This window comes from Thamnophis elegans, chromosome 12 (genome assembly GCF_009769535.1).
Source record: "Thamnophis elegans isolate rThaEle1 chromosome 12, rThaEle1.pri, whole genome shotgun sequence".
In the NCBI taxonomy this organism is placed as follows: Eukaryota; Metazoa; Chordata; class Lepidosauria; order Squamata; family Colubridae; genus Thamnophis; species Thamnophis elegans.
The window spans coordinates 38,334,872-38,360,888 of NC_045552.1; the positions used below are offsets into that span (position 1 = coordinate 38,334,872).

Here is a 26,017-nt window from a genome sequence, read left to right on the forward strand (position 1 = left end):
GTGCAATTACAATTGTTCTGCGCATGCACAGAACCGAAAATCAAGATGGCAGCCCCATAGGAGAACCAGTTTGGGGGCATGGCAGGCCTGGGTCGCTGCCGGTTCCAGCGACCCAGGCTACCAAATCACTACCGGTTCGGACGAACCAATCCGAACCGGTAGGAACTCACTTCTGGCAGGGAGGGAGGGAAAAGAGAGAAGCTTTCTCAAAGAAACCAGCAGATCTGTCTCCTTTTTCTACAGAACCAACTGCTGGAGAACTGCTAAGGGTCTTTGCTTACTCTGCTTCCTTCAGGAAAGGACAGGTGGGGGCTGTGGGGGCTTCTGAGGTCCAACAAGGGATGCCAGGAAAGGCCACCTGGCCCGGAGGGAAACGTGTGGGAGCCACGTGCCCAAAGAGCTGTCCTCCTTCCTGCTTGTGCAGACCAAAAAGGGGCCACCTAGCTAAGCTCCCGTGTCTTCATCTCCAAGTTGATGGAAAAGAGTTGGCCAGGAGCCACTTGTGCACCACAGGAGTAGCTGCACCTTCTTGAAGTGCTCCCCTTTGCAAAGGTTCAGCAGCAACGGCTCTCCTGCTCCTACAACCTCTCTACATCTGGATTTCCACAGAAAGATTTGCAACGTCCCATAAGGGTGTGATCAGTGGTGAAATTCTTTTTTTTTTTAACTACCAGTTCTGTGGGTGTGGCTTGGTGAGCCTGGCAGGGGAAGGAGACTGCAAAATCTCCATACCCTCCCTACTCTGGGGCCAGCCAGAGGTGGTATTTGCTGGTTCTCCAAACTACTGAAAATTTCCGCTACCGGTTCTCTGAACTACTCAAAATGCCCACTACCGGTTCTCCAGAACCTGTCAGAACCTGATGGATTTCACCCCGGGTGAGATGTGATGGTTTGATTCCCATCAAAAGTGAAAACCATCACCAAAGTCCCACAATGCATTGCTCTACAAGCCGTTCCATCTCATTTGAGTCTGGAGAGCGTTTTGTGTGAATTCAACCAGCATCTCTCGGTTGTCATGGCTGCAAATGAGAGCTTGATGATCCCATCCATCATCAACAACAACAAGAGGAAGATTCTTAGTAGGCAGATTCTGTTCACCTCCAGAATTTGCCTGGCCCAGCAAACTGTGTAATCAGATCGGCCAGACACCTTCATATGTACAGTATGTCCACTGACCATTTAGACAAGCGATGCAGCCTCCCTGCTTGTTTACAGGGAGAAGAGAGGGCGGAGGTTTATCTGCGACGATTCTTACAGCATTGTAAAAATTTGATGAACAAGATAAATCAAATGAACACCCACAGCAGCTAGACAAAAAGCAAAATCAAGAAAATATATGGTTAATCTATCCAGCCCTGTGGGCTGTGATTTATAACCTGGTGCAATGCCCAAATAGCAACTGCATAATAGATATCTTCTGATTGGGGGTCTCCTACACTGAAGAGATGGGGAGGGGGCTCCTGCCTCCTTCCAGACTCTTTTACAAGACTACAGGAAAGGTGTAGCCCACCAATAAGACATAGGAAGGATGGACTTATAGGCCAATACATATGGAAGACATCAGTTTGAAGAAACTTTATCACCTCTCAAACAAATTATCCAAAATATATTCCTGGCCCTTAAAATGAAGATCAATGGAAAAAATTGAAAAGAGGTGACACGGGACCATCAGCCTTTACTTCTAAGAGTCCTTAGACTGGAGTAGAATGTAAGTTTAACAAGCTAATAAAAACCCAGGCAGCAAAAGCCCACTTCCTGGTCAGATTGTGGAGAGCGGCTGATTTCAGCATTTCCAACCTTGGCAGGAAGCCAAAGGACTCACAAAATCTTCCTCGTGATCTATGAGCCATCCAAGGAAGCGGGGGTGGGGGGTGGGGTGAGAGGGAGAAGTCCTCTGAGCATGAGCCACACTGGCTGACCTGAGTGCACAACTGCAGCTTGGAAAGGCACTCGCAGCTGAATGGGAGGAGAAACAGGGGTCTCTCCCTTTTCCTGAAAGATCATCCAGCTCAGCCGACAAGGCCACCATTCAAGGGATGCCCCAAGCCAGGAACAGCTGGCATTCATCCCACTATAGACCCCGAAGGTTGCCTCTGGAGACTAAGACTGCAGGGCAGTCATGAGTATTTTTTTTTACTACCAGTTCTGGTGGGCGTGGCAGGGGAAGGACATGGCAAAATCCCCATTCCCTCCCCACTCCAGGGGAAGGATATTGCAAATTCACCATTCCCTCCCCACTCCAGAGGAAGGATACTACAAAATCCCCATTCCCTCCCCACTCCAGGGGAAGGATACTACAAAATCCTCATTCCCTCCCCACTCCAAGGGAAGGATACTGCAAAATCTCCATTCCCTCCGCACTTTGGGTCCAGCCAGAGGTGGTATGTGCCGGTTGTCCAAACTACTCAAAAATTCTGCTACCAGTTCTCCAGAACCGGTCAGAACCTGCTGAATTTCATCCCTGTTGCAGGGGCCCTAAAGCCTCTTTAGATCTCTAGGGCCAACATAGCCAGCCTAAACCTCAAGCTTTGAGAAGTTCTGTTTGACTCTGTGCTAAGTTTGGCCTTGCTCTGCATTTGGCAATTAGGTCTCTGGCCACATTCTAAGGGAGATAAGGTGGGTGTTTAGCAACATTCCCCTGAAAGACTGTGGCAACTCAAGCAGACATCTGTTGGAATCTTCACAGACTGTTTGTGAAATCTTGTGGACTGTTAATGACCATAACTTACAGCCATATAAATACAAGAGGGTTTGGGGGACTAAGATTGTGATTTATGCTTTCTCAGGAAGCCTAGGTAAGAACAATCTTGCTTGCTCTGCCAGTGTTGATCGGGTAGAGCTTCTCCTTGGAGATTCCTTGATTAAATTCTGCTGTAGAAAAGAATGCTCTAATCAAGGAAATGCCAAGGAAAAACTGCTCCTACCTTCACTAGGGATGGGGATTTCATCAATACTGAGCAAACCCCACACTCGTTTACACTGATGAGGTTACCTATTGGGGTAATGAAATGTCTGCAACCAAGCTGAGAGAGCACCAAGGACCCAACAGTTCAAATCCCTGACCTACGGATGTTCTCTTCTATTGATGGAGGAATCTGTATTTGCAATTTAATCTTTTTTACTTAGTTCCAAGGCAGTTTCAATATGGTCTTTCTATTACCTTCATCTGAAATCTATTCATGGGACAGCATTCAAGCACTATGTGCTAACTGGGCAAACCATTTCAATGCATTCAGGAGTACCCATAAGTATGAAACTCATTATTTAAAATACCCAAGTCATTGGAACACTCATCTGCAACAATTCAGTGCATGGACAACCAGTCTATTAACCAAGGATGCTACAGACGAGAAGATTTAAAATGGAAGGATTTAAAAAAAAACATTTTCAAGCAAAATTAAAAATACGGTAATAGACAGCAGCTAAGAAGAAACTCAGCCTGTTCATCAAAGATCTCTTTCTTTGGATGCCAGCAAGAGGGCAGCTGATAAGGAACCAGCTGAACTTCCTTTGCAGCCAGTTCCACAGATGGCAGCAGTCAAGCAACCCTTTCCAACATCCCTGGCCAAGGCGCTTTCACTGGGCCTCCAAACAGGCTAGTAGTCAAGGGCAAGTAGTCATTATTTGGAGAAGCATTCTGACCAGATGAGACTTGTACAGATTTTTCAAAAGTTCCCAGGATGCTGTAATAAAAGGAGATGCTTCTGTTTGAAAGCATCTCCTAAGAGGATCAAAGGTCTATAGATCATTGGCAACACCTGGAATTAAGCTCAGACCAGAGGGGGTATTCAGTAGGTTCTGAGCAGTTCTGGAGAACTGATAGTGGAAATTTTGAGTAGTTTGGAGAACCGGTAAATACCGCATCTGACTGGCCCCGCCCCCATCTATTCTCTGCCTCCTGAGTCCCAGTTGATTGGGAGGGAATGGGGATTTTACTCCAACTCTCTGCTTAGGCAGGAAACCCTACACCACTTCAGACACATGAATATCCTACATCTTCTTAAAAACGTCCTGTGTTGGAACATTCACAACTTCTGGAGGCAAGTTGTTCCACTGATTAATTATTCTCACTGTCAGGAAATTTCTTATTAGTTCTAAGTTGCTTCTCTTGCTGGAATCCAGTAGGATAAATCTCCAACTGAAGGATGCACAAAATATTACAGCTATTGCAATATTTCTTTCCAGATGAGAAATCTCATCTGCTGTGTCTTAGATCACCACATCTGTTTTCAATTTGCAATAACCTAGGAGGTAGCTTTTGGGGGGAAAGCACAACACAACAGTCTTAAAGAAGAGGGTGCCCAATGGCATTCTAAGCCAAACTTACTTGCCCAAGCCCAACTGCTGAGGAAGCAGCGAGGATGGGGATGTCTTCTTCCAGTGGGGTCTACACAAGAATGGCTGGGAGGAATGAACTTCACAAATAAGAGAACCTGGGGCCATTTACTCAGGTGAGCAGAAGGTTTAGTCCAATGCTGCCTTTCCCAACCAGGTACCCTACACCTGTGCTGGACAACAACTCCTATTAACTTAGCTCACAGGGGATTTGGGGATTTGTAGCCTGAAGACCCCCAACACAAAACAATGTGAAGCAGTGGTTAAATTCTTTTTTTTTTTTAACTACTGGTTCTGTGGGCGTGGCTTGGTGGGCGTCAAATGTGTACAAGATAGCAGGGAAGGATACTGCAAAATCCCCATTCCTTCCCCACTCCAGGGGAAGGATACTGCAAAATCTCCATTCCCGTCCCCACTCTGGGACCAGCCAAAGGTGGCATTTGCCAGTTCTCCGAACTACTCAAAATGTCCGCTACCGGTTCTCCAGAACCTGGCAGAAGCTGCTGGATTTCACCCCTGATGTGAAGGTGCCCTTAAAGAATCTATAAGAAGTCTTCGTTGTGATTCCCACCCCTTTTGCCACTGGTATCTTCCCTAAAAGAACTCTATAGGGTCTGAAAATGTTACTAAAAATTCCCTGTTAATGAGTTCTTTGATTTCTTGACTAGAAGCCGCTGAAGTCAGGCATGAGAACTGTCTGAAATATGAATTCAGTAATAGGAGTTCTGTGAGAACAAAGGCTTTGCAAAAGGCGGAATGTAGATACAAATTCTTATGTATACTAGGCCTGTTAAATACATAATACTGTACCCAGGAAAACTGCATCCAGTTTTGGTCACCACGATATAAAAAAAGATGTGGAGACTCTAGAAAGAGTGCAGAAAAGAGCAACCAAGATGATTAAAGGACTGGAGGCTCAAACATATGAAGAACAGTTGCAGGAACTGGGTATGTCTAGTTTAATGGAAAGAAGGACTAGGGGAGACATGGTAGCAGTGTTCTGACATTTCAAGGGCTGAAACAAAGAAGAGAGAGTCAAACTATTCTCCAAAGCACCTGAGGGTAGGACAAGAAGCAATGGGTGGAAACTAATCAAGGAGAGAAGCAAACTGGAACTGAGGAGAAATTCCTGACAGTTAGAACAATTAATCAGTGGAACAACTTGCCTCCAGAAATTGTGAATGCCCCAACACTGGAAGTCTTTAAGAAGATGTTGGATAGCCATTCGTCTGAAACGGTATAAGGTTTCCTGCCTAGGCAGGGGGTTGGACTAGAAGACCTCCAAGGTCCCTTCCAGCTCTGTTATTCTATTCTATAAACACACATACACATAGATACAGCAGAATATCTCGGGACCAGGCTTGAAATGGTGGTTTCTGATAATGTTACCTAGTTTGGGTAATGGAATCTCTCAGGAAAACCACCCAAGCTCAGGAGTACCAAGGACACAGCAATTTTCAAGCCACCATCTCCCAGCTAGCAAAGATCTCTAAGAAAACCTCCTCGGTGCTATAAAGACCCCAAGAAAGGCAGGGTCCCTACTCCCACACATGGTCCCCACCACATGGTTTTCCTCAGCAACCCCACACTCCAGGGAAGCTTCAGAAACACCCCTGGACACAGGACCTAAAGAGCAGGAGGCGTCCTCAGACCAAAACACGCTCAGCAAATTAGACCACAACATTTATTTTAGACTTCAGATGTTTACTGGAAAGAATATTTTGCTATTTGTCAAGCACAACTTTCAAGAATACGTCAGCCTCTGAGAGCAACAGGCACCTCTCGGTCACGGAAAAGGGTGGTTGTTTTTTCTAAGTGGTTGGCATTAGACTAGCCATGGAAATTCTATAAATAATTTTAAAAAAACAAAGGCAGTTCCATTCTTGTGTATCTCCAAGTTAATTACCCCGTTTCCCTGAAAATGCCTCCCTGGATAATAAGCCCAATTGGGCTTTTGAGTGCATGCTCTAAAATAAGCCCTCCCCCTGAAAATAAGCCCTCCCAGAAAATATTTAACTACACATGCAGCCGGTCCCCACCATTTCTTGGGGGGAACATACCCCATGCGCCCCACATGCACCTGCCATCTACGCAGAATGGCCTTGCGGAGGCCACTCCCGCAAACCCTAGCTACTGCACCCCTTCTCTTAGTGGCAGACGCAAAAAGAGTGGCAGGCCCAGCAATGCTAGGGCTGGCAAGAGTGTGCCAGAAACAGAGACAGAACTTCTGGCCCTCTCTGGATCAGTTGATCTGTGGGCCGGGGTTAAGGGGCCTGCTGCATCTCAAAAATAAGACCTCCCCAAAAATAAGGCCAAGAGCTTATTTCAGGGGTCAAAAGAAAATAAGACCCTGTCTTCTTTTGGGGGAAACACAGTATTTCTTACCCTAAAAGAGGCGGAATTCTCATGTAAAGCTCAGCTACACAATCCGCTGATCTCCTACCCACCCTCAGACCCCATTTCCGTCTGAAGCATCAAGCCCTCCCGTGCCCTTCCGCGACATGTTAGACCCAAATGGACAAAGTCTACGAACTCTGCTCTTTTGTTCTGCTCCAACAAATAAATCATATAGAAGTTCAGTGCTCGAAATCTCTTCACATTGCACACGGAGACAGGCTGAACTCCCACTCCACACAAACCATCAGCCTACCAGCAGCTGCCAAAAAGGCCAACACTGTTCTAGGCTGTATAAACAGAGGGATAGAATCAAGATCACGTGAAGTCCTTCGGGAGTGGGCGGCATACAAAACCAATAAACTCTAAACTCACTCTAAGTGTTAATACCACTTTATAATGCCTTGATAAGGCCACACTTGGAATACAGCATTCAGTTTTGGTCACCACAATGTAGAAAAGATGTGGAGACTCTAGAAAGAGTGCAGAGAAGAGCAGCAAAGGTGATTAGGGGACTGGAGACTAAAACATATGAAGAACGGTTGCAGGAACTGGATATGTCTAGTTTAATGAAAAGAGAGACTAGGGGAGACATGATAGCCGTGTTCCAATATCTCAGGGGCTGCCCCAAAGAAGAGGGAGTCAAGCTATTCTCCAAAGCACCTGAAGGCAGGACAAGAAGCAATGGGTGGAAACTAATCAAGGAGAGAAGCAACTTAGAACTGAGGAGAAATTTCCTGACAGTGAGAACAATTCATCCGTGGAACAGCTTGCCTCCAGAAGTTCTGAATGCTCCAACACTGGAAGTTTTTAAGAAGATGCTGGATAACCATTTGTCTGAAGTGGTGTAGGGTTTCCAGCCTAAGCAGGGGGGTTGGACTAGAAGACCTTCAAGGTCCTTTCCAACTCTGTTCTATATATGTTCTATATATCTTAGTTTAGTCTGGTGCAGTAAATGAAACAGGGAGTGCATAAAAAGATCCATTACTCACGCTTGGTTTGCAGAATTGGCTGGATTTACTCCATAACTAAACCCGGAAGTGTGCTTTGCTGCCGCAACTTGCTAATCCAGTTCTAATCACACTCGGTGACAGTTGAGCATGAAAGCTCTTTCTACCCTTACAAAAGCTACTCTGGCCAGCGATGCTGAACATCAGGCAGCTGTTGGATGGATGTTGCTGCAAAACTTTAGAGATTAATTTTTCTGGAATGTCTCCACTTGCCCCTTCCCCATTGCAAGAGCACCAGCTGAGCACAAATGCAAGGGAATATTAGGCAGGCAAAAAAATGCTCATTTGACAAATCCCATTCTGTTCTGTTTCACTATGATTACAACACTGTTGTGCAAGCCCAGAGAAATACCCCCCCCCCAAAAAAACAAAGAATGATTTGATTTCAATTTAGCACATTGTGTAAACTTTGTAGGTTTTAAACTAGCCAGGACAAGAAGTAATAGGTGAGGTCTAACCTAGAAGTAAGGAGATTCATTACTCTCTGACAGTGAGAACAACCAAGGGGACAGGTTCCCTCCCAGAGTTGTGGGAGCTCCATCACTGGAGGTTTTCAAAAACAGACTGGACAACAACTTGATCAGCTGGTATAGGGGAGTGATGGTGAACCTATGCCACGCATGCCATAGTGGCACACAGAGCCATCTCTCCAGGCACGCCAGCCGTCACTCTTCCAGGTTCCAGCACATACATGCGCAGTGGCCAACCGGTCTTTGTGCATGTGGGAGCACCAGAAACTTGAAGAGCATCTCCCTGGCACGCATGCATGCACCGGAAAGCTTAGCTTCTGGTTTCTGGCGCATGCATGCGCACCAGCCATCTGGCCCGTGCGTGCATTTGCACCAGAAACAGGAAGATCATGTGACCGGTGTATATGCGCATGCTGGGAAGCTGCTCTTCTGGTTCCAGTGCTCCCGCCCATCCGCACGCTCCCGTTTCGGCACTCGGTGCCAAAAAGGTTTGCCAACACTGGTATAGGGTCTCCTGCCTTGAACAGGGGGTTAGACTAGACCACCTCCAGGGTACCTTCCAGCCTTATGATTCCATGTTCTAAACTATGGTATAAGGCACAATATCATGCAAATCCACTCAGGGTAGTAAACTTTAGAGCAGTTCCACACAGCCTTCATTTTCACCCACCCAAACCTGCTTAATTGTATCTCACTCTTGTGAGGGACTGAAGAGACAAACCAAATGATATTTGTACCTTGCGCTACATTTCTACTGGAGTGTCCAAGCTACCTTTGCGCAATCTAAAAGGGCTGTGAGATAGTGGGTGGCAAGGCACCCTTTACCAGCAATCGGAAAGCCCGGAGGCAGAAAAATGGCCTGGGGTGCACCCTATCCCAGCCCCAGCAGAGCCAGAAGTTAAACTCAGAAGAACAGTCTGAGGATGGCACTGAAAGCACCTTAAAGGTAAAGATAAAGGTTCCCCTCGCACATATGTGCTAGTCATTCCAGATTCTAGGGGGCGGTGCTAATCTCCATTTCAAAGCCAAAGAGCCAGCACTGTCCGAAGACGTCTCTGTGGTGATGTGGCCGGCATGACTAAACACCAAAGGCTCACAGAACGCTGTTACCTTCCCACCAAAGGTGGTTCCTATTTTTCTACTTGCATTTTTTACGTGCTTTCAAACTGCTAGGTTGGCAGAAACTGGGACAACTAATAAAAATCTAGCACATACCGTGTTTTCCCAAAAATAAGACAGGCTCTTATTTTCTTTTGACACCCCCCAAATAACCGCTTATTTTCCGGGAGGTCTTATTATTTTTGAGGTGCAGGAGGCGGCAAGCGTGGTCACTTCATGGCTGCTGCTGTGTTGCAATATTTTTGGGGAGGGTTTATTTTCGGGGGAGGTTTATTTTAGCGCACGCATAAGCCCCATTGGGCTTATTATCCGAGCAGCTCTTATTTTTGGGAAAACAGGGTAGCCTTGCATTGGTTAGTCTTTGCCAGATTTTGCAATGGTCAGGCGATGTTCTTGGAATGCACTCACCACCTGACAGATGTTCTGAGAGTCACGTCAGAGAAGCTGCGCCAACAGCTGCAGCTCAACCACCTGTCCTTGAGACCCCATGTCTCGGCTCATAGAGCAGAGAAGCTGAGCACCGTCTCAAATGAGGGCCAAGCTACCGCCAAGGTCTCCTTTCCTTCTTTACAAAGAGACGCTTCTTGGTCCGGATGCATCAAGAGAGGAGCTGCTTCCTTCTACCTCCTGGCCTTGAGCTCGCTGCAGAAAGGCAAAGCTAATAGCCCAAGGACTGCAGTCATGGGGAAAAACTCACGTAAGGAGCCCAGCCCTAAAGCAAAGGCAGCTTTCAACCAAGTTTTCCTTTAGGACAGAAGTCTTCAAACTTGGCAACTTTAAGACGTGTGAACTTCCACTCCAGAGCTGACTGGAGAATTCTAGGAGTTGAAGTCCACACGTCTTAATGTTGCCAAATTTGGGGACCCCTGCTTTAGGAGCTAAGAGGCTCCTTCTGCCATGGAGGACAGTCAAGGAATACTTCTCTTCTTTGGGTAATTAAAAGCAGTTTTCTCATTTTCCTGGCTTCTTTTATTTACCTCTGGGAGAGAAATTGATGTTTGCAAAGGAAAGTAAAACATCCTTCTTCTTAGCCCAAGGAGCAAACCATCCCAGTCGGTCATCAACCCCCACTGCAAATCAGCGGTGCTTGCAGGATGCAGAGAAAGCAGAGAAGACCCCCCAACAGATCCCCTGGGGAATCTTCCCTCTTGGAAACAAAGCCCCCCTCAATAGGAAGGACCTTTGCCAAGCCTCAGCATCCTTCAGAGCAGGGGTCAGCAACCAGCGGCTCTGGAGATGCATGTGGCTCTTTCATCCCTCTACTACCGCTCCCTGTTGATGATCGGCGCTACAATTTTGAGAGGAGCTTCCAGTTGAGGTAGGGAAAGCATGACATGCCAGGAGGAGACTCTATGGCAAGGGATGGGTTTTCTGGTCGGCTCCACATCTGATAGGGCTTTCAGTTAGGACAGGTAGGGGGGAAAGGATACCGTGCTAGGAGGAGACTCTATGATGGGGGAACCGGACTTCTGGTCGGCTCCAGAATTGAACAGGGGGCTTCCAGTTAGGACATTTGTGGCTCTTTGAGTGTTTGAGGTTGCCGACCCCTGCTTTAGCGGCTTCCTTCTGCTACAAGGCACAAATGAGCAGCTTTGCAGCCTCCTCTTCATTACTCAACAATACAAGCTTGGAGGAGACTCTCCCATTTACAGCATCGCAGGCAGAAGAAACTGAACTCGTACCTTCAGTGGAGGAACATCGGCCTCCTCGTCACAGGAACAGCCACCGAGGAGGAGGTGATTAAGAGCAAAGAGATGAGGAAGACATTCATGGTCCACACACAAAGGGCAACTTCATATTATGAAGCCTTCCTGGTGCTGGAATTTTACTGGGAGAGAAGGGCAGCAAATCTAACAGCCCCTTTTAACTCCCATCTTCAGAGCAGATGTTGCTGTATAAACTCCCGGGGACTGAACCCCCTCAGATGCCGATTCAAACATGTGACACTGAACAAGCTATGGGCTGCGTTCACACATATCGCTAAACTTTACAGTTTGCAAACCCCAATCAGGGGTGAAATCCTCCCGGTTTGGCTGAACCGGTAGGGAAAATTGTCCTTGGTTCTGCGAACCAGTAGTTTAAAAAAAAGCTTCCAAGGATCGCGCAGCTCCATGGGATTGTTAGAAGCTTCCCCCCTGCCACATCTTTTTAAAGCATTTTTTCCCTGCCGGCTCAGGCGAATATGCAGGAAAAAATGCTTTAAAAAGTGGGGGGGGGGGGATGCTGCAAAAGAGACAGGGAGGGAGGGAGGGAAAAAGGAGAGTGAGGGAGGCCCATAAACCTGGCATTAGACGCAGCTTCAGAGTATACCTTGAAAGAGCACACAGCAATCCAGTGCTGGAACGGACCTGAAGGTCATCTAGTCCAACCCCCTGCTCCAGAAGGTCATTGCTAAAGTGAGGTTCTGTCTTTTGACACCCCCCCCCAGTCACATAACTACATAGCCACACCCACCCAATCACATGACACCCCACCACTACCAAGCCACCCTAACCCACAGAACCAGTAGGAAAAAATTTTAGATTTCACCACTGACCCCAACCAACAGGTAACACTCGATCTCATTAGGATTTAGTCTATCTGGTGAACCAAACCAGGGATACACCAGCTGTAGCTTGGTGTGATGTGCCTATGCAGTCACACCATAGAAAACAACTCTCCCTCCAGAGTGTGACACCAACAGATAATGCAACGTGGAGGCCAAAGCAAACACAAACAGCAGGTAGGGCTAGGGCTAGGGGAGTGGGGAGAAGCACCTGCTGCAATCCAGGAAGCCAGAGAGGACCAAAAATGCCTCCGGGGCCAACTCAGGCAGGCTGGAAACAGGAACAACAGGAAGGAACATTTCACCATGCTTGGTGGAAGTGTAAAAAAGCTTTAAAATGAATTCAAATGTATAAGAGAGAGATAGAGAGGATTTTAAAGATTAATGTTCAATCGAAGCCAGAACTTTTCCCTTTAGGACTGATGGATAAACAGAAAAACCTCACGGAAGCTTATTTCCATAAATGATTACTGTGGTTAAGATTATTAAATGCAAAAGATGGAAGATTTAGCATTAGCCACCGTGGAGGAGTAACTGGTGAAAGGAACTCACTGATATGGAGAAACTGATTGGGAAAAAAAGGCCATTATTAGCATTCACTAATGCACAAAACTGATTTTATGACTGATGATTTTGATGATTAACAAGTTATGGAAATAAGATAAATATGACAAAATCTTAATTTGGATTATAAAAGATTGGAAGCCACTTCTTTATACACACACATTGTTCTTTTATTTTCTTTTTTCTATCTTGTTTTTCTTTTTCTATCTCTTTCTTTCTTTCTCACATTTACTTGACTACAGTTTTCTCTCTGAATTTATTTCTTATTACTGTTTATACTTAAACATGTTTGATAAAAACTGTTTACAAGAAAAACGTCTTTGCTGCTTGCAATTCTCCTATCTCCTACTGGCCGCATGCCTGCGAATCCTCCCGGGGGGATCCGGATTTTGTGCTTTCCTATCTGGGGTGCCATACTTCCTTCCCCCCACAGACCACTTCTAATCTGAAGTGGCCAGGAGACACATTCTGGGACAGGAAGCTTTCCAATGGCAATTCGCACACAGACACAAACACACACACAGTGTGGCTATCTATTTACCGTGTTTCCCAAAAATAAGACAGGGTCTTATTTTCTTTTGACCCCTGAAATAAGTACTTCGCCTTATTTTCGGGGAGGTCATTTTTTTTAGGTGCAGGAGGCGGCAAGTGTGGTCACCTCATGGCTGCTGCTGTGTTGCAATATTTTCAGGGAGGGCTTATTTGGGGGGGGGGCTTATTTTAGCACATACGCTCAAAAGCCCAATTGGGCTTATTATCCAGGAAAGTCTTGTTTTCAAGAAAACAAGGTACTGCTGAAACTCTCTATCCTTCAGTTGGGTGTAATCATGCGTCCGAGGGCAGCATTATTTTAATCAAAAGCCCTTAAGTGGGTTAACTTAAAAGAAGGCAGCCAAACTCTGGGGCCCAGGATTCCTGCGGGATGGAAATTTAGCAAAAACTGTTTACTGATTCCCTGACCGTCATTTCCAACCCTCTCTGCCAGCTTCCCATAAGGGAAATCAATGGGGAAACAGGCAGGAAGTCAGAAGCCGCTGCCCCTCAACCTGACTTTTATTCCCAACCTTGGTTGTTCTGTTCCTCCCATAAGGAAATATCTCTGTTAATGTTATCTTAGAAGAATCAAAGAGGAATAAACAAAACACTCTAGGCCTCTTTCTAAAGCTCCACCATGCTAAAAGGGAAGTCTGCTTTTTCAGTTCCATCAGCAGCTGGGAGAGGCTTTGGTCCCTGGACAATTGTTGAAGGAAACTTGTCAGAATCTACATAAACAGAGGGATAGAATCAAGATCACGTGAAGTGTTAATACCACTTTATAATGCCTTGGTAAGGCCACATTTGGAATACTGCATTCAGTTTTGGTCGCCACGAAGCAGAAAAGATGTGGAGACTCTAGAAAGAGTGCAGAGAAGAGCAACAAAGACGGTTAGAGGACTGGAGGCTAAAACATATGAGGAACGGTTGCAGGAACTGGGTATGAAAAGTGTAATGAAAAGAAGGACTAGGGGAGACATGATAGCAGTGTTCCAATATCTCAGGGGCTGCCCCAAAGAAGAGGGAGTCAAACTACTCTCCAAGGCACCTGAGGGTAGAAGAAGCAATGGGTGGAAACTAATCAAGGAGAGAAGCAACTTTGAACCGAGGAAAAATTTCCTGACAGTTAGAACAATTAATCAGTGGAACAACTTTCCTCCAGAAGTTGTGAATGCCCCAAAACTGGAAGTCTTTAAGAAGATGTTGGATAGCCATTTGTCTGAAATGGTATAAGGTTTCCTGCCTATGCAGGGGGTTGGACTAGAAGACCTCCAAGGTCCCTTGCAACTCTGTTATTGTATTTGTATTTGTATCATGGCTGTAAAATCTTTGACTTGCGACCAGTCTAAAGTCCTCATCCTATGACCAGCCGCAAGTCCTCAACTGATGAATGACAGCCCGACAACCAAAGGCTCGCGCCTATTGGTTAAGACGGGCCTGGCTGGAAGCGGGCTTTTTACTGTTACCATTGGCCGCTCTGCTTGACAGCACCAGTATAAATAGCTGTCAAGCAGAGCGGGGTGCTGAAGTTGTTGAGTTGCCATTGTCTGCAGTTCTGTGACACTGAAAGTTGTCAAGGTTGCGTCAACGAATCTGTAGCCTCTTATCGGTCCAGTCGTCAATAGTGGCCCTTCGCCCTGCAGCTACTCACCAAGGGCACAAACCCTCTGAACGGAGGCAGAGTAGCTGCCCACATCAGGGGCAGCCTTGGCATGTCACTATTGGACCAGCCTCCACAGCAGATGCCAACCACACCTCAGCCAGAAACACAAACACAAACTAGAGAGAGGGAGGGAGGGAGAGAGATGGAGACAGAGGCAGGAACACCTGCACTCCCTTGGGAAGTGGACTCACCATGCTCTGGCCTTCATCTGGCCCCTTTAAGCAACCCGAAAGAGTTGCCTCCAAGAAAAAACACTGGCTTCATGGCACTTGGTGGTGGGGTGGGTTCCGGCAGTCACTACTGCCATTTTGCTCATGGCTGCGACACACACACATGCGCAGTGCAATAAAAATTTCTCTGCGCATTCGCAGAAGTAAAAAACAAGATGGCAGCACTTATGGCGCCACTGGGAGAACCAGTTCAGGGGCATGGCAGGTCTGGGTCACTGCCGGTTCCAGCGACCCAGGCCACCAAACCACTACCATTTTGGTCGAACCGGTCCAAACCAGTAGGAACCTACCTCTGGCTTGGTGTGATCCCAGCCAAGTAAGAAGCAGAAGCCTCTTTGAGGCCAGGCTTGGGTTTCCAACTCCTGGTGCCACTTCACACTTCTGCCTGCCAGTTGTGCCTTGATTTAGCCAACATCTCCTGCAGCCCTCCAAGTTCAGACCTTGGGCTAAGAAGGATGTTTTACTTTTTCTTTGCAAAAATCCATTTCTCTCCTAGACAGAGGCAAATAAAAGCAGCAAGGGGAATGAGGAAACCACTGTTAATTACTCAAAGAAGAGAAGTATTTAAAAATGAAACTGAAAATATAGCTCTTATCCTCTGGAAGGCCACCACACAGCCCACCGCAAGCATTTGGCCCCTCTCTTCCCATTTCGTAAAAAACGCTTTCATCCAAGTGATGCTTATCCGGGGTACCGTATTTTTCGGAGTATAAGATGCACCGTTTTCCCTTAAAAAAGAGGCTGAAAATCTGGGTGTGTCTTATACACTGAATATATTTTTTGCTGCCCGAATCCCTGCCCCCTTCACCGAAATGGCCATACATAGCCTTTAGAAGGTTTATAGAGTGCTCCTGGGGACTGGGGAGGGCAGAAATGAGTGAAAAACAGTCCATTTTTGCCCTCCCAGCTCCCAGCAGCACTCTATAAGCTTCCTAAAGGCTATCCATGCCCTTTTTTTTAACAAAAAAGGGCCGTTTTTTGCTCGTTTTTGGGACCTCCACCCCCAGGAGCACTCTACAAGCCTCCTAAGGACTATTCATGCACTTTTTGGGGGGGAAAACGGGCCAGTTTTTGTGAAAAATGGGCTCTTTTTGGGAGGTTTGCGGAGTGCAAAAACTTTTTTTAAATTTTCCTCTTCAAAACCTTGGTGCGTCTTATACTCCGGTGTGTCTTATACTCCGAAAAATACTGTGACTGCAATCCATTTATTGTTATCTTCCTCTCATGAGGTTCGTGTGTCTCCCACCAGGGAGCATTCACGCAACTGCTTTCCCAGGCCTTGGGGATGGCGTAACTGTGAAGTCCCCTTTTAGATTTTGCTTTGCTTGCTTTTCTTTGTTTTAGTTTTAATTTTTATACTTTGTAATGAGTAGGTTTCGTTATAAGCCACCCAGAGTCATGTGGTAGTTGGACAGCCTTTAAATTAAATAAAAAGCTTAAATGTTTACTTTTTGTTGGTCACTGAGCCCTGGCTGGGGTAATTAACAAATACTGAAAATAAATGAAAATATCCACAAATAATTTCTGAGCTACTTTTAAGGGTTACCCATACCAAAATAACCAGCAAGAGTAGTTACTAATGCAACAATCAGCTACTTTGCCCTATGACTATCATTAAGTGTTGTACCTTAGGATTCTTGATGAATGTATCTTGTCTTTTTATACCCACTGAGAGCATCTGCACCAAAGACAAATTCCTTGTGTGTCCAATCACACTTGGCCAATAAAGAATTCTATTCTATTCTAGTTTAGTCTATTCTAGTCTAGTCTAGTCTAGTCTAGTCTAATCTAGTTTATAAGATGAAGCTTTTGCATGGAAATCTAGGACTGCTATGCAATGCTCCAGAAACAATTCTGAAAAGATTCTTAGAAGTGTTCAGGAGAAGGAACAAACATAACATCAGCAACTATATAAAGCAGCCCCAGTTTTCTTGAGATAATATCATGGGCTGGAAGGGATCTTAAAGTCAGACCTCCTGTCCAAGGCAGGAGTCCTTACTCCATTCCGGACCAATGGCTGTCCAATGTCTTGTTGGAAACCTCCAGTGATGGAGCAGCTACAACTCCGGGAAGCAAATCGTGCAATGGATTAATTGCTCACACTGTCAGAAAATTCCTCCTAATTTCTGAGTAAAATTTCCTCCTCTGGCAAGCTTCCACCCATAGCTTCTTGTCTGCCCTCAGGTGCTGGAGAATAAATCAACACCCTCTTCCTTGTGACAGCCCTTCAAGTAGACAGTCCTCAACTTACAATGGTTCAAAGAGCCGAGGTGGCGCAGTGGTTAAATGCAGCACTGCAGGCTACTTCAGCTGACTGCAGTTCAGCAGTTCGGCTGTTCAAATCTCACCGGTTCAGGGTTGACTCAGTCTTCCATCCTTCCGAGGTGGGTAAAATGAGGACCCGGACTGTTGGGGGCAATATGCTGACTTTGTAAACCGCTTAGAGAGGGCTGAAAGCCCTATGAAGCGGTATATAAGTCTAACTGCTATTGCTATTTAGTGACTGTTAAAAGTTACAACACGATTGAAAAAAGTGACATGTTCATTTTTTCACACTTATGACTTTTGCAGCATCTCCATGGCCATGTGATCAAAATTGAGGTGTGTGGCAGCTGGCTCATATTTATGATGGTCGCAGTGTCCCCCGGGGTCATGTGATTTCCTTTTGTGACCTATAGGCAAGCAAAGTTAATGTGGAAGCCACACTCACTTAACAACCGTGTTATTAAGTTCACAGTTTCAATGATTCACTTCATTCTGGCAACAAAAATCCTAAAACGGGGCAAAACTCACTTAACATGTGTTTTACTTAACGTGTGTTTTACCTCAGAAATATGTCCATTGCTGGAAATGTGACCAAATACTGGGCACCTACTACCACATGTGGTGGACATGTAGAAAGACAAAAGGCTACTGGTGAAAGATTCAAATGTGGCTGGAAGAAATGACCGGACAGAAATTGAAATTTTAACCAGAACTATTCTTATTAGGAATTATTTAAAAAAGGTCAAAGTAAAGGGTTAACATATTTAACATTACATATCATAACAGCAGCAAGAATAGTTTATGCCCAACAATGGAAGAATTAGAACATACCTCTAGAAAGGGAAATAATAAAGAAAATATTAGATTGTGCAGAATGTGATAGATTAACACTGGAATTAAGAAATAAAGGAGAGACAAGATACTATGAGATTTGGAATAGATTTTACCAATGGTTGGATTTGAGGAATAGAAGTCAGAACGCAAAGGAACAAAGATGTATAGATCGAAAGAAGATGTAATATATATTATGTAAATGTAATGTTGATAAGGGGTTGCATAAGATATTTGTGTTATCTTTTAGTTTTGTATGGCAGTGATAACGCCAGCATGGTTCTACCATGTCCAACTTTTATTTTTAACAATAAAGTATTTTTAAAAAAAAGAAGTAATGTGTAATTTTGATTTGATGGAAACTTAGGCAATTATTATTTCCGCTTATTCCACAGACTGTCCTGGCAGCAGATTGTCTCTAAGGAGGCATTTTCCTCTATTAATGACAATTTGATCTACCAGAATAAAATGTATTTGGAATCTGCAATCCTCTTAAATGAAGATAAACAGTGGAACAACTTGCCTCCCAAAGTTGTGAATGCTCCAACACTGGACGTTTTTAGAAAGATGTTGGATAACCATTCATCTGAAGTGGTGTAGGGTTTCTTGCCTAGGCAGAGGGCTGGACTAAAAGACCTCCAAGGTCCCTTCCAACTCTGTTATTCTAGTCTAAAAGCCTTGTGCCTCAATTATAGGCCATGCCGGGAGAAGTTAAAAGAGCTCTTTGGCAGCCAGCCCTAACTTATCCTGCAATGTGTATTTTGCCCTCTATAATAAAGACATAGGTAATTGCACACCCCACTTGTTATTTATCACAGATATGTTGTGATTACAGATTCTGTCAGGCTATGCATAGGCATCTTTCAAAAGACACCCAACAAAGACACAATACTGGTGAAACAGCATAAATTAAATTGTGGGTGAGTATTTTCTACCACCCCACCCATCTTCTGAGACTCTTGTTGGAATGGACAACAGTTGGGAGGCTGAAATCAAAGGCAGGTATTTATTAACTTGGCAAAAGGGGAGGGGGGCTTAAGCCTTTTCTTCTTGTAGTGTCTTTGCAGTCTTCTGCCTATTAATTAGTAGTGCAATGCTTACAGCTGATGCAATTTAAATGACATACTGCTGGTTTCATTGCATCTGGAGGGTTCCAAAATCCATCACTGTTTTTAAATATTTCAGCAACAGAAATGGCTCTCCTAGATCCGTGATGGTGAACCTATGGCATGTGTGCCGCAAGCGGAGCCATGTTTGGTGGCACACCAGCCATCAGCTCGGGCATGCATGCGCATTCTAGCCAGCTGATTTTTTGCCTTCCCCCAACTTCAGGGAAGCCTCCGGAGACTTGGGAAGCTGAAAAACAGCCCCAATGGACCAACCGGACGTTCGAGAACAATCCATTTCCGAATTCCAGAGGGCCTTGCGGGGGGGGGGGGGGGCAGTGCAGGCCGTTTTCGCCCTCCCCAGGCTTCAAGAAAACCTCCGGAGCCTGGTGAGGGTTTGCATGTGAATGTAAGGGGGGGGGGGGTCACATATGCATGTGGAGGTGGGCGGGGAGATTGAGTGGGCACGCATGTGCGATAGTGCACAATGTTGACACATCATAAGAAAAAGGTTCGCCATCAGGGTCCAAGATAAAGTACTGTATAACTCCTGGCTTTTTCAGCCCAAGCATTCTGTGGAGATGTTTCTGAGAAGTGAAATTACACCTCTGAAAGTCGAATTTCTCTTGCAGGGAAGTGGGTGGGTGGAGCTGATTTAACATCTCTTTTAATACTATGGTGCTCAGAATCCAGGCTTCTCAACTTCCTAATGTCCCATCTAGCCCACCATAGCCAGCTACGTTAGGTCACCGAGAGGTAAATGGCCATCAACAATTGCAATCAAAGAATACATTTGCCTTTATACAACCTGATCTGGGTGGAGCCCATCGCCCAGCCAAGCCACTGAGTTTCAGCTCAGCTGTGAATGACAACGCCCCTCCTGCAATCTGCACACTTCACCTCGTCTCCAGATGGCTGTACAGAAGGAGCGTGGCTACTTTTCAAAGACGCCGTTGAGGTCATGGCTGTCAAGAGATGACCTGGTTCTCGCCAAGATCCTGTTCTCCCCCTCACTGCCTTCCCAGCTTTGGCATCCTTCAGGTGAATGGACTTCAACTCCCAGAATGCCTCAGCCAGCACAGCACATGACACGGCGTGCTCACTGCCTTTCCAGAAAGCTGCGTTTCCAAAGAGCCTCTGCAGCGACAGCAGCCAAATTTCGCAACCGTCTTGGAGAACAAACTTTGAACTCCCAAGTTGATGCTCCTACCTGGCTGGTGGCAAACAAAATGCCAGCAAATCTACACACCTTCCCTCATATTTTCTTGGGGTTTATCTGGTTCAAATGTCTTGCACAAATCTTTCCTGGAGATGGCACAACTGGCCATGAAGCTCTGACTCTAAGGTGCATCTTCCACCCAGAAGCTGCCACATTTACGATGTCAAAAAGGAGATTGTAACTACCTGCTCAGCCCATAAGGAAAAACACTGCCAGCCCCACATCTGTGGGAGTTGGGAGCCAGAGCTGCTCAGGCAGCAAGGCCAAGTCAGCTGAGATCTCATGCCAGGAAAGGGAAATTTTAACCTCCTGTGTCTCTCTCAAAGCAAAGCAGCCAAGGCGCCCCCAAGACGGGTGACTTCCAAGGGTGGGTTGCTACCAGCATTAATGACAGTTCAGTGCAAAAAATATTTTTGTGTTTGTGCACGCGCTCGCTTCACTCACGTGCATGCCAGACATACACTCCATGTGCGTGCACATTTACCCCCAAAAAATTATGTGCATGCGCAGAACGTTAGAAAATGGGGAAACATTTACATTTCTGCAATGGAGATTGCATGCGCAGAACCAAAAATCAAGATGGCACTGCCGACCATACAACCGGTTTAGGTGCGTGGGCAGCCGAGTTACTACCTATTTGGCCAAACTGGGCCAAACCGGTAGGAACCCACCTCTGGTGACTTCTTCTCCAAGGCCACCCAAGGGCAGCCCTTAGTGGCTCTGAGTCACTTCCACCTCCCTGGGACTGGCCACGCAGAAAAGTCAAGGGAGAGGAAGAGAAACCTTGAGAGTGGAAAGGGGGGATGGGAAGCAAGCTGCCTTCCCATCGACCCACCGACTATAGCAGGGGTCAGCAAACTTAAACACTCAAAGAGCCATTTGAACCAGTTTCCACAGAAAAGAAAACACCGGGAGCCACAAAGGTCCTAACCTGAAGCCCCCTGTTCAATCCTGGAGCTGACCGGAAGTTCAGTTCCTCCACCTTAGAGTGTCCTCCTAGAGCGGCATACTTTTTCCTCTAACTGTCATAACTGAAAGCCCTATCAATTGTGGAGACAACTGAAAAATTCTCCCCTTGCCATAGAGTCTTCTCCTGGCACACTGTGCTTCTCTTCCCCACCCCCTCCCCGGAAGCTCCTCTCAAAACTGTGGCACCGACCGGTGACGGAGCCGCAGCAGAGGAAGGAAAGAGCCACATGCAGCTCCAGAGCCGCAGTTTGCTGACCCCTGGACTATAGGGTTGGCCTTGCATAAACAAACCCTCGTTTATCTAGCCATGGTTTACAGAATAAGTTACAAATGGCTGGGTCTATACCAGGGATGGTAAACTTGTTCGGCACCGAGTGCCCAAATTGGAACGTGCGCGCATGCATGAGCACTGGAAACTTGGAAGACCAACTGGCTGGTGCGCATGCGTATGCCGGCCAGCTGGTCTCTGGATTTCCGGCGCGGGCATGTGCACCGGCCAGCTGGTCTTCCAAGTTTCCAGTGCTCATGCATGTGCGCACGTTCCAATTTGCACCAGAAACCCAATGAACAGGTGGCCTGCAGGTGCAAGCGCTGGTCTTCAGGTTACTGGCCCTTCGGCATTCACAAAGACCAGCTGGTTCACCGAAAACCAGAAGAGCAGATGCCGATGGCACGCATGCCCACAGAGAGGGTTCTGGGTGCCACGTCTGGCATGCATGCCATAGGTTCACCATCATGGATCTATACATTGTGTTAAATCAGGGGTCCTCAAACTTGGAACTTTAAGACTTGTGGACTTCAACTCCCAGAATTCTCCAGCCAGCATAATTTACTCTCTTGCAATCCCTTCCTCTGCAATCTCTCCACTTAGATCAGAGGTCTTCAAACTTGGGAATTTTAAGACTTGTGGACTTCAACTCCCAGAATTCTCCAGCCAGCAGAGTTGAAGCCCACACAGCTTCAAGTTGCCAAGTTTGAAGACCTCTGTGTTCAATCATACACTGTGTTTTACAGACTGTGGTGCTAGGACTATAGGAGACTTCCGGCCATAAGCAAATGATCCAGATTAGAGCTTAGCCCAGGTTTGAACCCAGGCCTGAGGGTTGCCTCCGCAAAACCAGCGTTTCGCTTTCACCTGCATCCGGGTGAAGAGAAGCAGGTTAAAAATGTTCTTGGCATCCTGACAAGGCTTCTCTTTGTCCCCCACTTCCCCAACCAGAAATCTGCAGGCAGCTCATTCTGAAGGAGTGTAAGATAAGCAGTCATCCTTCCCTGGAGAGGAGTCCCATTACCCTCACTGCAGAAATGTAGCTGAAAGGAGTCACTCCCCAACAGACCTCTCACCTCTTCTGCAAGGCAACTCCTGGGGCTGCTTCCCAGGAAGGGCCCATCCTGCCTAGAAATCTCTTTTCACAAGCTTTTGTTATTCAGGAGCGAGAACCGTGCCATGCAATCTGGTTCTCGCACAAACGTTTGAATAAAATACGCTGCCTATTATACATCATGTATAAATGGCATTTTCCTCTAAAATCTTCACTTTCTCCGAGGAAAAGGTAAAGCCACGCTCGGAGAATAATAGGTATTCCAGAAAAAATGCCGTCCTGGAATTCAACCCATGCAAGAATGTCTGCCTCTATGTCAGTGATGGCAACCCTTTTTCTTATGGCGTGCCAAAATTGCATGCTCACTATCACATGCGCCCACGTGCCCTTTCAATCTCCCTGCCTAACTGCACATGCACACACGACCAACCCATCCCCTGTGCATGAACGTGTGATGCACACACCCCACATACGCGCGTGCAACCCTGCTTTCCTAAAACCTGGGAAGGGTGAAAAATGGGCCCAACGGCCCAACCGGAAGTTTGGAAACGATCCATTTACAGCTTCCGGGGGGCTTCCGGAGGGCCTGTGCATGCACGCAAGAGCTGACAGCTGGTGTGCCACCCAATATGGCTCCGTGTGCCACCTGTGGCATGCGTGCCATATGGTTTGCCATCACAGCTCTACGTCCTTCCTGCCGACAACTTTGGATTTCTACAGGCTGCTAATAACCAGTGGAACAGCTTGCTGTTGGAAGTGGTGGGCGCTCCATCACTGGAGCGTTTTTAAGAAGAGACTGGACAGTCACTTGTCTGAAATAGTAGAAGGTCTCCTGCTTGAGCAATGGGTTTGACTAGAAGACCTCCAAGGTCCCCTTCCAGCTCTATTCTGATGAATTGATTGTTCCCCAAAACAGTGCAGAGAACAGCCCAAGCTGAAGTCCTGGGAGCCTTAAGGTTGGCGCCACCAACTAAGGATGCATCTCTGCAGACCAGACCTTGCCTTCCTGGGCACCTGCGTCTCAGTCTCCCCACCTGAGAAAAGGGGAGGTAGGGAAACCCTTTGAGAAGCCTCTGGGGCTTCTGGGGCTGTCTTAAGCCTTTCCCAGTGGAAGACAAGCCAAGGTAGCCCAACGTCCAAGAGGGAACCCCACTGATCTCCCACACAACAAACCTCCTAGCCACCTTTTCTCACTCTCGGAAATCCTGGCCTCTGCCCAGGAGCCAGAGAAAGCCGCATCTCATGAAGTTATCACCCAAATTACCTATCTCCAGAACTATCAACAACCTCAGATATGCAGATGATACCACTCTAATGGCAGAAAGTGAAGAGGAACTAAAGAGCCTTGTGATGCGGGTGAAGAAGGAGAATGCAAAAGTTGGTTTGAAACTCAACATTAAGACAACTAAGATCATGGCATCTGGCCCTCTCAATTCCTGACAAATAGATGGGGAAGAAATGGAGGTAGTGACAGATTTTACTTTCACGGGCTCCAAGATCACCGCAGATAGGGACTGCAGCCAAGAACTTAAAAGATGCTTGCTCCTGGGGAGGAAAGCTATGGCAGATCTAGACAGCAGACTAAAAAGCAGAGACATCACCCTGCCAACAAAAGGGCACAAAGTCAAGGCTATGATTTTGCCAGTTGCAATGTGTGGCTGTGAAGGTTGGACCATAAGGAAGGCTGAGCACCAAAGAATGGAGGCCTTTGAACTCTGGTGCTGGAGAAGACTCCTGTGAGTCCCTTGGACTGCAAGGCGATCAAACCGGTCAGTCATAGAGGAGATCAACCTTGACTGCTGTTTAGAAGGCCAGATCCTGAAGAGGACTCTGGCCACCTAATGAGAAGGAAGGACTCCCTGGAGAAGAGCCTGATGCTGGGAAAGATTGAGAGCAAAAGAAGAACGGGATGACAGGAAGGAGGCATGAGCTTAAATGGACTCCAGGGGATGGTAGACTAGAGGACAGGAAGGCCTGGAGGAACATTGTCCATGGGGTTGTAACAGGTCAGACACGCAACTAACAGCAACAAGTCAAGAACCATCAAGGCCATGACGTCCCTTGGCCTCAGGACCTCCACTGTCCACGTTGGTGTCATCCAGCCATGGGGTCACAACACTTGCCACGCTTGGTGCCTTAAGTGAAGTCAGCAAAGGAGGCATTTTTAAATACGCAAAAGCAACGTTTTACCAGACGCCCCAAAGCGCCAAAATTTTGGTTTCACCCCCGCAAGGGCCAGGTTCAGGAGAACCCGACAAGCAGGGCAAAGAAGCCCCCGGGGGAACGGCCAGCGCAGCCCCTCCCGAGGTCTCCCCCTCGGCTCAGGCAGGCCCGGGAGGACCCTCGCCTTTCCTGGCCAGGGATGGAGATGCCCCTCCGATGGCTGCCCGGGGCGTGGAGGGGGGGGGGGGGGTCTTTGCAGTCCGGCATTTCCTCGTGGCCTCCCATCCAAGCGCCACCCGGACCCAGCCCGCGAGGAGGAACTAAGGCGACCGCAAGAAGGCAACCGAGCGCCGCTCCATCGCCATCTTCGAAGGGGAGGCGGCGTCCCCCTAAGCCCGGCCGAGCTCCCCAGCCGCGGCGGCCGAGCGAGCTAGCGAGCGGGGGATGGGATGGGATTGGGGGGGCGGTCTGTGCGCCACTTACTTTTGATGGCCGCGATGAGCGCGTTGCCGTCCTTGACCACGTCCTTCAGGAACCGGTTGGTGCGCTCCAGCTCCTGCTCGGAGCACCGGAGCCGCTCGCGGAAGGCCGGGCTGTCCAGGTAGCAGTCGCTGAACTCCAGCGCCGGCAGCCCCATGGCCGCCCACCCACCCTCCACCCCCGCAGCCTCAGCCCTGGCGGCGCGCTCGCATCCCGCGGCGGAGGGGCCGAGGTGGCGAACGGAGGGGCCTCCTGGTAGAGCGGGCGGTGCTTCGGCGGCTCCGCATCGGCGGCTGCGCCCGGGCCGGCTCTGAATGAAGCCAGTGGGCGCGGGCTCCGGTCCCTCCCCCACACCCGGCGGGGCCGCCCTTTGTTCGGCCGGAGCGCCGCGGCGGCGGCTGGCGCCTCCCTCGCGGCCGCTCCCCTTAAAGTCGCAGGCGGCGCTGCCGGCTGCCCTCCGCGTGGCCGGGAGGAGGCGAGGGCCCGGCGGGTCTGGCCACGCCCGCGCTCCGACCGCCGCGACCCCGGCAGCCAAGAGGGGAAGCCGCATCGCTGCCCCTCCGGGGGGGGGGGCATCCGGGGTTTGCAGCTAATTCCGGCCAGGGGCGACTGCCCACCACCACCACACCCCTCGGGCGCTCCTGGGCTGCCTCGGTCAGGGGGGCCCAGTCCTCCGCGCACAACCTGGCCTGGGAGGCGACCCCCCTCCACCTGTGCTTGCCGCCGCTTGGACGGGCAGGGTGGCCGGGCAAGTTAGAATGGAATAAAATAGAATTCTTTATTGGCCAAGTGTGATTG

At 47.8% G+C, this 26,017-nt stretch overlaps 1 protein-coding gene across 2 annotated transcripts in view; it reads right to left on the minus strand.

Moving 5' to 3' along the window:
• The window catches only part of OPHN1 (oligophrenin 1), a 150,911-nt gene extending 125,342 nt beyond the window's left edge, over positions 1-25,569 (minus strand). The window contains exon 1 of one of the 2 annotated variants that reach the window (XM_032228147.1): positions 25,223-25,569. In XM_032228147.1, the coding sequence (XP_032084038.1) occupies positions 25,223-25,376 (154 nt within the window). In that variant the 5' untranslated portion in view covers positions 25,377-25,569. The remainder of the gene's footprint in view (positions 1-25,222) is intronic. The other variant, XM_032228148.1, reaches the window with a different exon arrangement.
• Between the last annotated feature and the right edge of the window lie 448 nt (positions 25,570-26,017).